At 38.0% G+C, this 14,322-nt stretch overlaps 1 protein-coding gene across 2 annotated transcripts; it reads right to left on the bottom strand.

Moving 5' to 3' along the window:
• Positions 1-428: 428 nt before the first annotated feature.
• On the bottom strand, positions 429-13,044 carry LOC126083031 (protein NipSnap homolog 3A-like). 2 transcript variants are annotated; one of them, XR_007518696.1, is made up of 7 exons: positions 12,882-13,044; positions 9,662-9,872; positions 7,585-7,743; positions 6,783-6,932; positions 3,083-3,169; positions 2,833-3,000; positions 429-868 (listed from the first exon to the last, which is right to left on the bottom strand). XR_007518696.1 is itself a non-coding variant. In XM_049896345.1 (6 exons), exons 1-6 carry the CDS (start codon positions 12,939-12,941, stop codon positions 2,924-2,926), a joined length of 744 nt encoding a protein of 247 aa, XP_049752302.1. In that variant the 5' UTR covers positions 12,942-13,044; the 3' UTR covers positions 2,660-2,923. The 2 variants fall into 2 exon arrangements, 1 of the variants encoding a protein (XP_049752302.1); XM_049896345.1 differs by lacking the exon at positions 429-868 and having other exon boundaries at positions 2,660-3,000.
• Between the last annotated feature and the right edge of the window lie 1,278 nt (positions 13,045-14,322).

Below are 14,322 nucleotides of genomic sequence, written 5' to 3'. Positions count from 1 at the left end.
AGGAAATACCTGCTTGTAGAGGGGAAGCTATTTGGATCAGAAGTAAAAATTTTAGAAAGGGCTTCAATGTCCTATTAATCACAAAAGAGAACTCAGGGGACTCCTTGAAAATAAAAAGAAAGGGCGTTTTGCACCTTCATGATTCAGTTACTATATTCAGTAACTGTTATTAAGCAAATTTAAGAGGTTTTTAGATAAACTTACTCTGGTGATTTTGAAGCTGCAGAGACTGAAAATACTCAGTAGCTAAGTTTATTTAATTAATGAAAACTTGACTTGGTATCGAGGAGGCTACAAAGGCAGCCTTCAGTGTTCTTTTGTTTATTCAACCAAAAATACAAGGACACAGTGTGCCAAATATACTAGCAAGGTGCTAGGGGTGAGGATGCACAAAAATACAAATGATACTGAGACTAACATCAGAGATACCTTTTCTCCTGTAAAAAGTTGTGCAGTGTATATACAATGTTATGTAGTGCGATGATGAGACATGCAGACATTTTTCATAGCTAATTTGGAAACTGTATGGGCAGTTCTACTCTGTCCTACAGGGTCGCTATGAGTTGGAATCGACTCAACGGCACTGCGTTTGGTTTTTTTTCTTTTTTGGTTACTCATGAGTCAAAGTTTCAGAAAAAGATGTCTGCTTTTCTCAGTACCTGAAGAACTCCTGTTATGACAGTGCTTTAAGACAAGACAATGGAGCCCTGGCTCTCCTTGTGACTTCTTCTGAATGCCATGACATGTAGTGAGCAGTCCTTTTGTGTAGGCATGAATCTGAACTTGTGTGCACGAGCACCTTGGGATGACTGCTCAGCATCAGGATCGTAACTTCATCCTCCCAACTTGAACTTCAAATTATAGAAACCTTAATGAAATGATAGAAAACTGTGTTTGTGAAAATTTGACGACTGAAGGAGAGAAAAAAAAAAAAAAAACACTGAAAAATGAAGACAGTTAATTTAAATTAGCTACCTTTTGCAAGTTTTTACTATATTGTCAGGCACTTCATTTAATCAGCCCTAGGATACTCTAACATAGGAGGTCAAGAAAAGAGGAGACCGAGAAGTAGCAGCTAATGAGAAAAAAGGCTCTGTGTAGTATCTTGGAGGACAAATGAAAGAGTGTTTCCAAAAGAAAGAGATCAATAAAATGAGGACTGAGAAATGAGATTGACAAGAGCAATTTGGCTGATGTGGTGATTAAAGGAAGTTCAAGAGAGAACGTGAGGAGAGAAACTGGGTGCAGGAAGTATGGACTACACTTTTGAGTTATATTGTAAAGGAAAAGCAAAATGGGGCAGTAGCTAGAGAGGAAAGTACGTTTATTTTTTAAGATGGGGAAAACAGCATATTTGTATGCTGGTGAGAAGGATCCTACAGAAAGGGAAAAACTGTGGTTTCAGGAAATAGGGAAGAACTGCTGCAGCCACATCCTTAAGCAAGTAAGCGTACAAATAGAGGAGTTGTCTGTCTTTGCTTGGAGCATGTGAAGTTCATCCATGGTAACAGGAAAGAAGGCAGGGCATACCGACTGTCTCACATGACATAATGGTCCAGGTAAGTATGAGATCCCAGGGGTCTGGACAAATGAGAGGTGACACACTTTTTGTTTTCCAAAATTTCTTCAGATAGCTAATTCATAATTTACTATTTTCATTTGCAATATGTTTCAAAAATGTAAAATAACAGCTGTAAAGTACAGACTAGCAGGAGAGCTTGGAAATAACAAAACTAAAGTTAGAAGGCAGAGGCATTCAACTAAAATAGAAATTATAGGTATATTAGGGAAACCCTAGCCCACCTGTGATAGTGCAATAAAAAATTCTCCTTCTGGGGTTATAGCATTCTATTTTCTTTATGTAACTAACCATTTACAATAAAGGTAAATTATTACTGTGTTACTACCCTATAGCAACACAGCAATAGCTCTAGAAAAGAGAGTAAAAATATAACATGAAAATAAAAAGAATTAGAATGGATATGTAGACTTTTATTAGGGCAAGCATGTCCATAACCATAAACGATCTCTTTAAAACAAATAGATGTCCCAAGTATCTTTGCTAAATAGTAACTCAAAATGAAGTAAAAATTAGTAAAATTATAAATTAACACATTTCAGCATATAAGTCAACAAGCATTTGAAAAATTTTTTAATACCAAGACCTAATTACATTATTTGCTGAGTTACAGTGACTAATAATTAATGTGAAAACCATAATTAATACCAAAAAACCAAACCCAGTGCTGTTGAGTCAATTCCAACTCATAGCGTCCCTAGAGGACAGAGAAGAACTGCCCCACAGAGTTTCCAAGGAGCGCCTGGCGAATTCTAACTGCTGACTCTTTGGTTAGCAGCCGTAGCACTTAACCACTATACCACCAGGGTTTCCATAATTAATACAGATGACACAAATGATACTATACTTTTCTAACATAAAGAAATGTATTTGATCTAATATTCTTATGAATCCCATTTGATACTATACAATAAACTTTACTGGACAGAATTTAAAAAAAAAAATCTCAGAAAAGCAGATACCCTGAAAAAGGTAGATACTGTATACAAATAATTTAAAAATGCTGTCACTGGCACAAAAATGTAACATCATTTTAGTATAAGAAAATGTTATACCAAAGAGGTTATAAAAATACAGAAGTGATATTTGAAAATAAAGGAAAAATCAAGATCATGAAGCAGTGGCAGCTATTTCTGATGATAACAGATACTGAAATGCCAGAGGGGAAATGAACAGACTTATTTCCTGAAGTGGTAATGACAAAGGACAAAGGTATCTTTCAATAATTCAAGTGACATAGCTAATCAACTCACCACTTCCTTCAAACAAATCTGAGACCCTCTGGGGAGAATTCATGCATCACTAGCAGATACAGTAGTTGAAACGTCTCATTTCAGTAGCAGATTATTTCAATGGTGAGAACGATGTAGGAATCAGAAGCATATTCTGCTGTGATACTAGGTAGTTGGCACTTTCCCGGACTGGAAAAAAATTCATAAGACAAAGTTAATGACTTAATCAAATATGTTCCATAAATAATTCATGCCTAGTCAAATAGCTTACCAGCTGCCACAACCCTAGGATCCTCATGAGACAGATGTCTTCCAGCTGCACGACTATCCGGACTCTCATGCCACCAAAGAACATGAACTGCAGAAATAAACCAGAAATAAACTCTAAAGGACATGGCATTCCCACAAATAAGAACTACAGAAAAATCAATCTGATCAGAGACGCTAAGTCTCATTCTTTAAATCAAAACAGTGAATATCAAAAAGGTAAAACTAAATATGTTAGTGTCAAGATTTCAGAGGGGTCAGAGATTTGGGAAAGAAACTTATAAATTAACTAATCAAACTGGTCTTATTGATGAAGAGAGAGAGGCTGGAGAGGGGAAGTAAAGTAACAGCTGAAGACAATCAAAACTAGACTCAAGTTTCATAACTTCCTGTCTCTACTTAAAAGCCAAGATTATAAAGAGAATTGTGTTTACTGTAAAAAATTTAAACGATACAAAGAAGAAAATAAAAATAAGCATAATCTTAACCTCTTAGAGAAAACTTCTTAATATTTGGTCTATTTAAAAAATATGTAAAATCAAATTAGGGTTATACTGTATTGTATACTTAGTAACAGATTTTGAAAACTCAATGTAAGTATTTTCTGTGTCAATTAATATTAATTTTTAATGGCTAAGTGAATTCCTCCTTATAGATATCTATAAATGTATGTTGTTAGTTGTTGCTAGGTGCCTTCAAGTCAGTTTGGACTCTTATGTACAACAGATGGTCTTGTGCCATCCTCATAATCGTTTCTATGCTTGAGCCCACTGTAGCTGCCACTGTGTCACATTGAGGGTCTTCCTCTTTTTTGCTGACCCTCTGCCTTACCAAACATGATGTCATTCTCCAGGGTCTGGTCTCTCCTGATAACATGTCCAAAGTATGTGAGATGAAGTCTAGCCATTCTCCCTTCTAAGGAGCATTCTGGCTGTATTTCTTCTGAGGCAGATATCTTTCTTTGTTTTTTTTTTTGGCAGTCCATGGTATATTCAATATTCTTCCCCAACACCATAATTTAAAGGCATCAATTCTTCTTTGGTCTTCCTTATTCACTGTCCAGTTTTCACAAGCATACGAGGCTATTGAAAACACCATGGCTTGGGTCAGGCAAACCTTGGTCTTCAAGGTGACATCCTTCCTTTTTAACACTTTAAAGAGGTCTTTTGCAGCAGATTTGCCCAATGCAATGAGTCTTTTGATTTTCTTGACGCTGCTTCCATGGATTATGGATCCAAGTAAAATGAAATCCTTGATAACTTCAATCTTTACTCCATTTATCATGATGTCACTTATTGGTCCAGTTGTGTGGACTTTTGTTTTATGTTGAGGTATAAACCATACTGAAGGCTGCGGTTTTTGATCTTCATCAGTAAGTGCTTCAAGTCCTCTTCACTTTAACCAAGCAAGGTGTGTCACCTGCATATTGCTTGTGGTTAAGGAGTCTTCCACCTATTCTGATGCCATGTTCTTCTTCATATAGTCCAACTTCTCGCATTATTTGCTCAGCATACAGATTGAATAAGTATGGTGAAAGGATACAACCCTGACACACAGCTTTCTTGACTTTAAACCACGCAGAATCCCCTTGTTCTGTTGGAATGATTGCCTCTCGATCTATGCACAGGTTCTCCATGAGCACAATTAAGTGTTCTGGAATTTCCATTCTCACAATGTTACCCATAATTTGTTATGATCCACACAGCTGAATGCCTTTGCATAGTCAATAAAACACAGGTAAACATCTTTGTGGTATTCTCTGCATTCAGGCAAAATCTATCTAACATCAGCAACGATATCCCTCATTTCACGTCCTCTTCTGAACTGGCTTGAATTTTTGGCAGTTCCTTGTCCACGTACTCCTATAACCACTTTTGAATGATCTTCAGCAAAATTTTCCTTGTGTGTGGTATTAATGATATTGTTTGATAATTTCTGCATTCTGTTGGATCACCCTTGTTTGGAATGTTAACATATATGTATCTCTTCCAGTGGGTTGGTCAGATAGCTGTCTTCCAAATTTCTTGGCATCGATGAGTTAGCACCTCCAGCAATGCAACCATGTGTTGAAACATTTCAGTTGGTATTCCGTCAGTTCCTGAAGCATTGTTTTTTGCCAATGCTTTCAGTGCAGCTTGGAGTTCCTCCTTCAGTGCCATTGGTACTTATATATAAATATATAATATCTACATAGATATTACATACTCAAAACAAAAACCCAAACCCATTGCTGTTGAACTGTTCCATAGGGTTTCCAAGGAACTGCTGGTGGATTTGAACTGCTGACCTTTTGGTTAACAGCTGTAGCATGTTGTATCTCTCTACCACTGTGTCACAAGGGCTCCACATAGAAATATAAACCACCACCCCCCCCAAAAAAAAAACCAGTGCCGTCGAGTCAATTCCGACTCATAGCGACCCTATAGGACAGAGTACAACTGCCCCATAGAGCTTCCAAGGAGCGCCTGGTGGATTCAATCTGCCGACCCTTTGGTTAGCAGCTATAGCGCTTAACCACTACGCCACCAGGATTTCCACAAAGAAATATAGGTATTATATACTTATACACTACATATAAAAATACAGTATTATCTATAGCATATAGGGTCGCTACGAGTCGGAATTGGCTCAACAGCAATGTGTCTGGGTTTTTGGTATTGTATATGTACTACGGATTATACCATATTTTTTATAGCCCTTGAAATTTCCTTCCTGTATAACTAAACACATCTATACACATATAGACCAATGCATATGTCCTAGAAGTAAAATTGTTGGCAAAGACAATGAAAAAAAACTAAGGCTTTTTATTTATATTGCCAAATTTTTGGGAGGGAAAAATTAAGCCAATATGAATCCAATAGAGTATATATGTGTTTTTGTCTTGACCTTTTTAACACTATATTTACACCTATAATCTATATCTACATTTTTATCTGTACGTCTTTGCTAGGTTAAAATTACTCTCATAATCTGCATCACCTTAAATATATATTTACTAGCCATCTATATGTTTACCTTTGTGTAAGCTTTATGTTTTTGCTTTTGAATTTAATTTATATATATATACGTGTGTGTATATATATATACACACACGTATATATATATGTATATATGTATATATGTATATATGTATATATGTATATATGTATATATGTATATATGTATATATGTATATATGTATATATGTATATATGTATATATGTATATATGTATATATGTATATATGTACACATATATATACGTGTGTGTATATATATATACCAAAACGTTAACAGCATTATCACTAACTAATGTGTAATGAGTAATTTTTTTGTGCTTATTAATATTTATGAAAATATTTTTTACTTTCACATTCAGAAATAACCCACCTATCCAAGTAATTTTTTTTTTAATCATCAAAAGTACATTAAGAGGAAAAAAGAATGAGAAAAGTAGATTGTTTCTTGGGCACCTTCTAGTTTTTTAAATTCTATCATTTTGATGTACCAGGAAAGTAGCAGCTCAGGATTTGAAAGTCTTCATAAGGTGCAAATAAATTAGACGTAAAAAAGATTTTTGAACTCTTAAAATTACCAAAAACTAAAAATTTGGCCATAAAAAATCATATACCATAATGAGAAAGAGAAACAAATCGACACAAAAACATTTATGAGTAGATGACAATTACTTTGTAATTATCTGTAAGAAGGGAAGAAATGTACCTCTGTTGAGTAGTCCATATTCTGTGTGGAAAACTCCAACCAGTTTGGCATAGTTTAGATTAACATGGGAATGAATTGCCCTTCGAAATGCATCACCCCACAGAGCTGGTCCACCAGGTTTCATCTGAAAAGTAGCCAGTTCATAGACTCCTAGAGTAGGGAGAAAAAGCTGTTACAGAAAACATTCAAACAACTTTTAATCATGTTTAGTCTGGTTCCAGTAGAAGGCTCATCTACATAAATAGATTTGGAGGGTCATGCACCTACACATTTAAAAAAAAAACAATGATGCCACTGACACCATGTGTGTCAGAGTAGAACAGTACTCCACAGTGTTTTCAATGGCTAATTTTTCAGCAGTAGGTTGCCAGGCCTTTCTTCCAAGATGCTCCTGAAGGGACTGGAACCTCCAACCTTTCAGTTAGCAGCTGCGCATATTAACCCTTTTCACCACCCAGAGACTCACACGTTTATATTGTTGTTGTTAGTTGCTGTTGAGTTGATTCTGACTCATGGCAACCCCGTGTGTGCAGAGTAGAACTGCTCCATAGGCTTTTCAAGATTGTGACCTTTCAGAAGCAGACCTCCAGGCCTCTTTCCTGAGATGCCTCTGGGTGGGTTCAGACCACCAACCTTTCAGCAAATAGTTGAGCACTTTACCATTTGCGCTACTCAGGGAGACCTACTATATGAAACAAAGGATTACTTGTATTTTTTTCCTGTGGAACTTAGTTTTTACTGTTTAAGATCTTTAGATATTTTATTCACCAGTACTCAAAGTGATGAAGAAGGAAAAGCCTACCTTCTTTTGGAGGCTTTTCTATTTTGCACCACGGCATCAGGTAAATTATCTCCCCATCTTGTGTATCCATAAGAGGCAAATTTGGGATGAGGAATTGTTCTTGCCATTCCTTATTTTTGGCCAAGACATTCCGAACTTCAGTTCGATGAGCAAAATTATCTATGAGAAGAAAGGAAAAAAACCAAAAAATTTCAATTTAAAATCTGTATTGTTTTGGATTTCATTTAGTTCAGTAAATGTACATTAAGGACATACTGGGACAATGTATTATACTGCTTAACCTGAGAAAGCCAGAACCTTTGTAAGGTGGAAACCTGTCACAGAAGGAAAATGCAAACATTTTCCACTAAAAGGAGAGATAGAAAAGTGGTAAGTCTGTACTCTGTCAAAGGCAGAGGCATTCCCATTGAGTTCCGGCTCTCACAGGTTTCACAGTATCCTTGGAGATACCCAGACAAACAGATTTGATATCTGAGCTCGAGTTGCTCATGGTCTAACAGGGAAACAGAAATGCAAACAACTAATTACAATGCCATATAATGAGTTTTTTAGGCTCCACCATTTACTAGACAGTTGTATGAATTAAGTAAGTTATTAAATCTTTTTGTGCACCTGTTTTCTAATCTGTGAAATGGGAATAATAATATAGTGTCTATCTCCAGGGTTGTCATGAGGATTAAATGAATTAAGATGAAAAAAAGCTTATAAAGTACTTGGCACCTAGTTAGCACTTAATATATGTTAATTATTCTTATTAATTGAATTGAAGCATGTCATTTATAATTCCAGTTTAGAGACAAGACTCTTTCTCTTTGTGCTGGTGATGGGGAATGGTCAGGCCAACATAACACCTTGAATCGAATGTAACACAAATGAAATTAAGATGTACTTTTTAAGCCTTTTCCGCTTTGAACAAATAGCTTCCAAACAAATGAAGCCAATTCTCTTACTTATTGCCACCCATTCTTTTTCCTCATTATTTATTTTTCTTCTGTTTAAATTGCCCAAACAGCAAGTATACATTTACTAATTTATAGGCCTAATACTATTAGGGCCTCTTAAGATTAATGGTAGAAGAGTTACATGGTTTATGCTGGGGGTAAGGAATAATACCTCTCTTACAGATTGAGTTATATCAGTACTTTATTATTTTAATAGGGCATGATCCAACTTATGGCATATCTAGAGCATGCATTACGTTTTAAAGTGGCTAGTTCTATTATAATAGGGAAAAATACTAAAGTATGGCTATGTTAAGTATAGAATGAGCACTTTTCATATTAAAGTACTTTATAACTATTAACTTTGGATACTGATTGCCAAACATTAAATGGAATTATTAAAAGTTCTCTGGATATCACCAAGTTCATGTGGAATGCTAATTAGAGAGACTGAAGTAACAAACATTCTAGGTATTCCTGTAACTTGTTTTATTGCTACTGAACCAGAGGTAAGTCAGTTTCAATAAGGGGAGAATTCTAATCCCTTTGCTTTTTTCTCCCTAGTAGTATAATGGCAGTGAATTTCCTGAAACTCTGGGGTGCAGAAATCAGACAAAAGTGGTCACCTACCCATAACAGAATAATTCAATCTCAGAGTTGAGTGAGAGCTTACAACTATCGTCCTCCATCATCCTCTACCTCCTCAAAGCCCTATGTTCTTGAACTACTTCTACTAAAACCCTTATATCCAGCCATATCCAAGAAAAAATAACTTTCTTTTCCTTTTGTGATACTAACACACTTGAGTTATTACTACTTTAAATTTTTCAGAAGCCATTTTTATAATAAACCATTCTAAAATTTTTCTAAGCATTAAAGTCTAATTCATAATTTTATGATTTGCCATATGAGACTCCACATTTTCCCCTTTATAACATAAGGGTTTGAGCAGGGCTTTGTTAAAGGTGTAGTATCGGGAAGAGCAATCACTGGATTCATTTTTTTGGTACTGCTTTTTTAAAGTTTTACTTGACCTGTATGTATTTATAGTAGTAGAGATCTAAGAGTTAAGTCTCATGTTACGTCTAACAGAATGAAAATCTGTACTGAACCCTTATAAGATGGAAGACTCATACCGTACTTCCAAATATGAAACACTTTATTCAATCTGCCTCCAAATTCTGTCCTCCAGAATCCAATCAGTTCAGAGTGAGGTGTTCGAAGATGAATGTTTCTCTCAGCATTTTCCAGGAACTCACTCATCTTTGAAGGTTTAAGGCAGTAAGTACGAAATTCATAGAATGTTCCATCACATTGTCTAGGGCCCGTAGCAAAAGATGAACACATCTGAAAAAGATAAGACAAATTTAAATATTTTGGGGACGTAAAACAAAACAAAAACAAAGCAGATTTCGAAATCCCATGGGTAACAGAGTAGAACTGCTCCATAGGGTTTAGTTGGCTGTGATCTGTACAGTGTCAGATTGCCAGGCTTTTCCTCCGTGGTGTTTCTGAGTGGGTTTAAACCGCCAAAACACTTGTGCCACATAGGGACTTTTTTGGGGGGTAAGATTTATAATATTATGTTACAATCAACTTTGAATCTGGAAACAAGGGACACTCAACAGAATCATAATCTGTGTTGGTATTTCTGTTGTTATCTCTATAAATCTTTGTTTATGTAGAAAAAAAAAAAACAAAAACCATTGCTGTTGTTGAGTCGATTCTGACCTTTTGTTTAGCAGCCATAGCACTTAACCACTATGCCACCAGGGTTTCCTGTTTATGTAGAGATGTCAATAAAGACAGCTATCAAACATGTTGAATACATGGCTACTTTCTTAGCAGAGGTCCACCTGCAGTCACCTTTTAATGAAAAGTTGTTCACAAGAAAGCAATGGGATCTTAATGATATTCCCTTGCCCAAGAACTACAATTAGGATCCTCATAAATTTACAAATAGTTTTCCTTTATTTAGTCAGTTTTCTATTTTTAGCCATCACTACATGTGTTACAGTTATTCATTTAAACACACTTTATATTTGTAAAACATGTAGCTCTTCTGGCAGGTACAAAAGAAATAAATTTACTAGTAGAAAACTTTATTTTTGAGGTTCTTAAAAAAACGAAAATTGCTGTTCAGGTCAACGTATTTCTTAAAGCTAATGAGAGAGATGACTGATCAAAAACAGGACTGGAACATAACTAATGTCACAGAAAGCTATAATCCATCCAATGGCACCATAAGATGTTGACAGATTATATCAATGCTAAAACCAAAAAAACCAAACCCAGTGCCGTTGAGTCAATTCTGAATCACAGCAACCCTATAGGACAGAGTAGAACTGCCCCATAGAGTTTCCAAGGAGCACCTGGCGGATTCAAACTGCTGACCCTTTGGTTAGCAGCTGTAGCACTTAACCACTACGCCACCAGGGTTTCCACATCAGTGCTAGAAAAACAAAAATCGATGAATTAGAACTGTCTGAATCATTATTAGTTTTTAATTATAGATACAATGTAAAAAAGGATATTTAATCCATCCAGTTATATCCTGTTACCCGCTGCCGTTGAGTCGATTCTGACTCAGCGAAACCCTGGTGGCATAGTGGTTAAGAGCTACGGCTGCTAACTAAAAGGCTGGCAGTTTGAATCCACCAGGCACTCCTTGGAAACTCTGTGGGGGCAGTTCTACTCTGTCCTGTAGGGTCACTATGAGTCCAGTTGTATCAGGTAGATGGAAATCTCTCTTAATTAATCTTTAATCCCTTTATAATTATATGCTAACTATGTAACTTTCTATTCTAATTCGGTCCCCTGAGCGAATTTAACTTTCAGTAGAAAATAATCTGCCAGAAATTATCCTACCAGAAATTCGTCTTTGTACACACATACACATGTATACATATATGCATGTAGCATTCCAGTTTACAAATTCATCTCATGTCTGATTGGTTACTACCTGCCGGTTCCCAGAAGCCCATTACAACAGAATAAGAGAGTTTCGGTACCCTCAAAGCTATGAATAAATTTTGAGCTTACATTGACTACCTGGTGTGTCAGACGAGATCAGTAGGGTTTTAGCTCTATACATTTTGGTTACAACATACAATTGCATACATATTACTTGTGATTAATAGGATTGAATTATAAATATCATTTTGAGTTCACTCCATTCATGTCTATTTTGAGTTATATTCTTTTTTGTCCAAATGTCTAATCTTGCTTAGAAAGCAAGTACTCCCACCAAAAACAACTGCAGCTATCCCTTCTGTTTGTGGACATTATCTATTTAGCCAAACTCTAATAAAGGAATGTTATGCAAATAAGCAACACCTAATCTGCCTCTGTAAAGATTACAGCCTTCGATACCTTATGTGGCAGTTCTGTTCTGTCCTACAGGTCCACTACGAGTCGAAATTGATTTGCCAGCAACAGGTTAAGGTTTAAAGCACTTATGATTCCTCTCTCAGCTTCCCAGTCTCTGGCCTACAACAAAAATTTGTCTTGTCCCTCAACTACACCTGCCTCATAGTATGAGTCAGAATCTACTCCACAGCTTCAGGTTTTGTTTGGTTTTAGTATCTACAGTTTAAAAAGTATTATAAACAAAATACAAATATATCAGAAAATAAGCCAATGGCATATTTGTGAAAATTGCTTAAGTTGATTTTCAGAGAATTTGTATTTGGAGAACTAAAATAAGAGGTCAAAGCACACATTTCTTACCCTTTTTCACAGGAGAAATAAATAAGAGGGATGGCCAGGGCAAAGTTAACAGCAGTGAGGCAGGTGTGGTTGGGAACTTCTGGGCTGGGTCCTCCCCCACCCGAACCCTGGGCCTCCCCTTCAGGGTTCTCTGCAAGATGCTCGGGCGTTGTGCATTTCGTTTAAAAGAGGGAAGCTGGTTCTGTTAGTGGCTGATAGTCCTCTTCCTCCCTCAACCTCAGTAAGGAAGGGTGGTGACTTGTAAACGGGACATCAACAGGAGAATCCCACAAAGCACTTGGCCCGCAGACAACCTGGCGGGCGCTTCACAAGCAGCAGATGCAACTTTTCTGGGCAGCAAAAGGGCGACAGGCGACGCACCTCGGGGGCGCCTGGCACCTCAGCCAGAAGAGCCCACTGCCCACTGCTGCCCGCGAGAAGGAGGCGATATCGACAGGTGATGCCCTTCCTCCTCACGCGCATCTCGGGGTCGTGCCCTCAGGAGCTTGGGGGAAAGAGCGCGGAGATTGCCGGACGGGCGAGCGCGTGTGTACGGAGAGCGCATGCGCGGGGCTCGTGCGCGCGTGCACTGCAGACACCCTTCCCCTCCCGCGAGGAGCACCGCCGGGACGACTCTGCGGCCACTACCTGAGGCGCGAGCTGCCGCGGGGCCAGAGCCCTAATCAGGCCGCTTCGGAGGACGAACATGATGAGGCTTCGAGCGCTGCGGAGAAGGGCAGCCAGCAGTTATTTTTCCCGGATTCCTTTCCTCTTCCCAGCAGGAAGAGGCTCTGACTGCACCAGTGGCAGACACGGACTGTGGGGCGGGACTCGGCGGGGCCAGCTCCGCCCCAGTCGGGAGGCGCGGCCCGAGGCCTTGCTCGCTTGTGGTCCTTGGGGGGCATGACGAACGTTTTGTGTCACCCTGACCTGCAGGTCACATTTTGGTGCCCCTCAACTTCTTCTTTTTTTTTTTTTTTTTATGATGGTACTTTTATATGAAGGTTTACAGAACAAACTATCTTCTAATTTAACAATTAGTAAATATTGTTTTGCGACTTGGCTACCAACCCCACAACATGTCAACATTCTCCCTTCTGGACCTTTGGTTCCCTGTTACCAGCTTTCCTGTCCCTTCTTGCCTTTTAGTCCTTGCTTTTGGGCTGGTGTGCTCATTTAGTCTCATTTTGTTTTATGGGCCTGTCTAAGCTTTGACTGCAGGATGAATCTCAGGAGTGACTTCATTACTGAGCTAAAAGGGTGTCCATACTCTGGGATTTCTCCAGCCCCTGTCAGGCCAGTAAGTCTAGTCTTTTTTTGTGTGAGTTAGAATTTTGTTCAACATTTTTCTCCAGCTCTATCTGGGACCAGTCAGTGGTGGTAGCCAGGTACCATCTGGTTGTGCTGGACTCAGTCTGGTGGAGGCTGTGGTGGTTGTGGTCCGTTAGTCCTTTGGACTAATCTTTCCTTTGTGTCTTTGGTTTTCTTCATTCTCCCTTGCTCCAGGTGGGGTGATACCAGTAGAATATCTTAGATGGCTGTTCACAAGTTTTTAAGACCCCAGACACTACTCACCCAAGTAAGATGTAGAACATTTTCTTTATAAACTATGTTATACCATTTGAGATAAATGTTCCCCGAGACTATGGCCCCACTGCCCTCAGCCCAGTAATTTGATCCCTTAGGTGTTTGGATATGTCTGTCTATGGACGTTGCCCCAAATTTGTGGCTTCAAATATCAGAGGGGATATTAGAATTATCTGAATGTTGAGATCTGTCCTGCTCCACAGTTGTGGGTCCACCACCTCATCTGCTTCAATAAAATTTGTACATGTTTGTGGTACAAAGTATGTATGTATGTCCACTGAGAAGTATGAATGTATGGATGTGTGCATATGTAATACTTTGCTACAAAACCAGAGAGGTTTTTGTCAGGGTTAAGCTGGACAGTGAATAAGGAAGACTGAAGAAGAATAGATGCCTTTGAATTATGGTGTTGGTGAAAAATACTGAATATACTGTGGACTGCTAGAAGAATAAACAAGGCTGTCTTGGAAGAAGTACAGCCAGAGTGCCCCTTGGAAGCAAG

The sequence above is a fragment of the Elephas maximus genome, chromosome 9 (assembly GCF_024166365.1).
Source record: "Elephas maximus indicus isolate mEleMax1 chromosome 9, mEleMax1 primary haplotype, whole genome shotgun sequence".
Classification (NCBI taxonomy): Eukaryota; Metazoa; Chordata; class Mammalia; order Proboscidea; family Elephantidae; genus Elephas; species Elephas maximus.
This window is presented reverse-complemented; position numbering and strand designations above follow the sequence as displayed.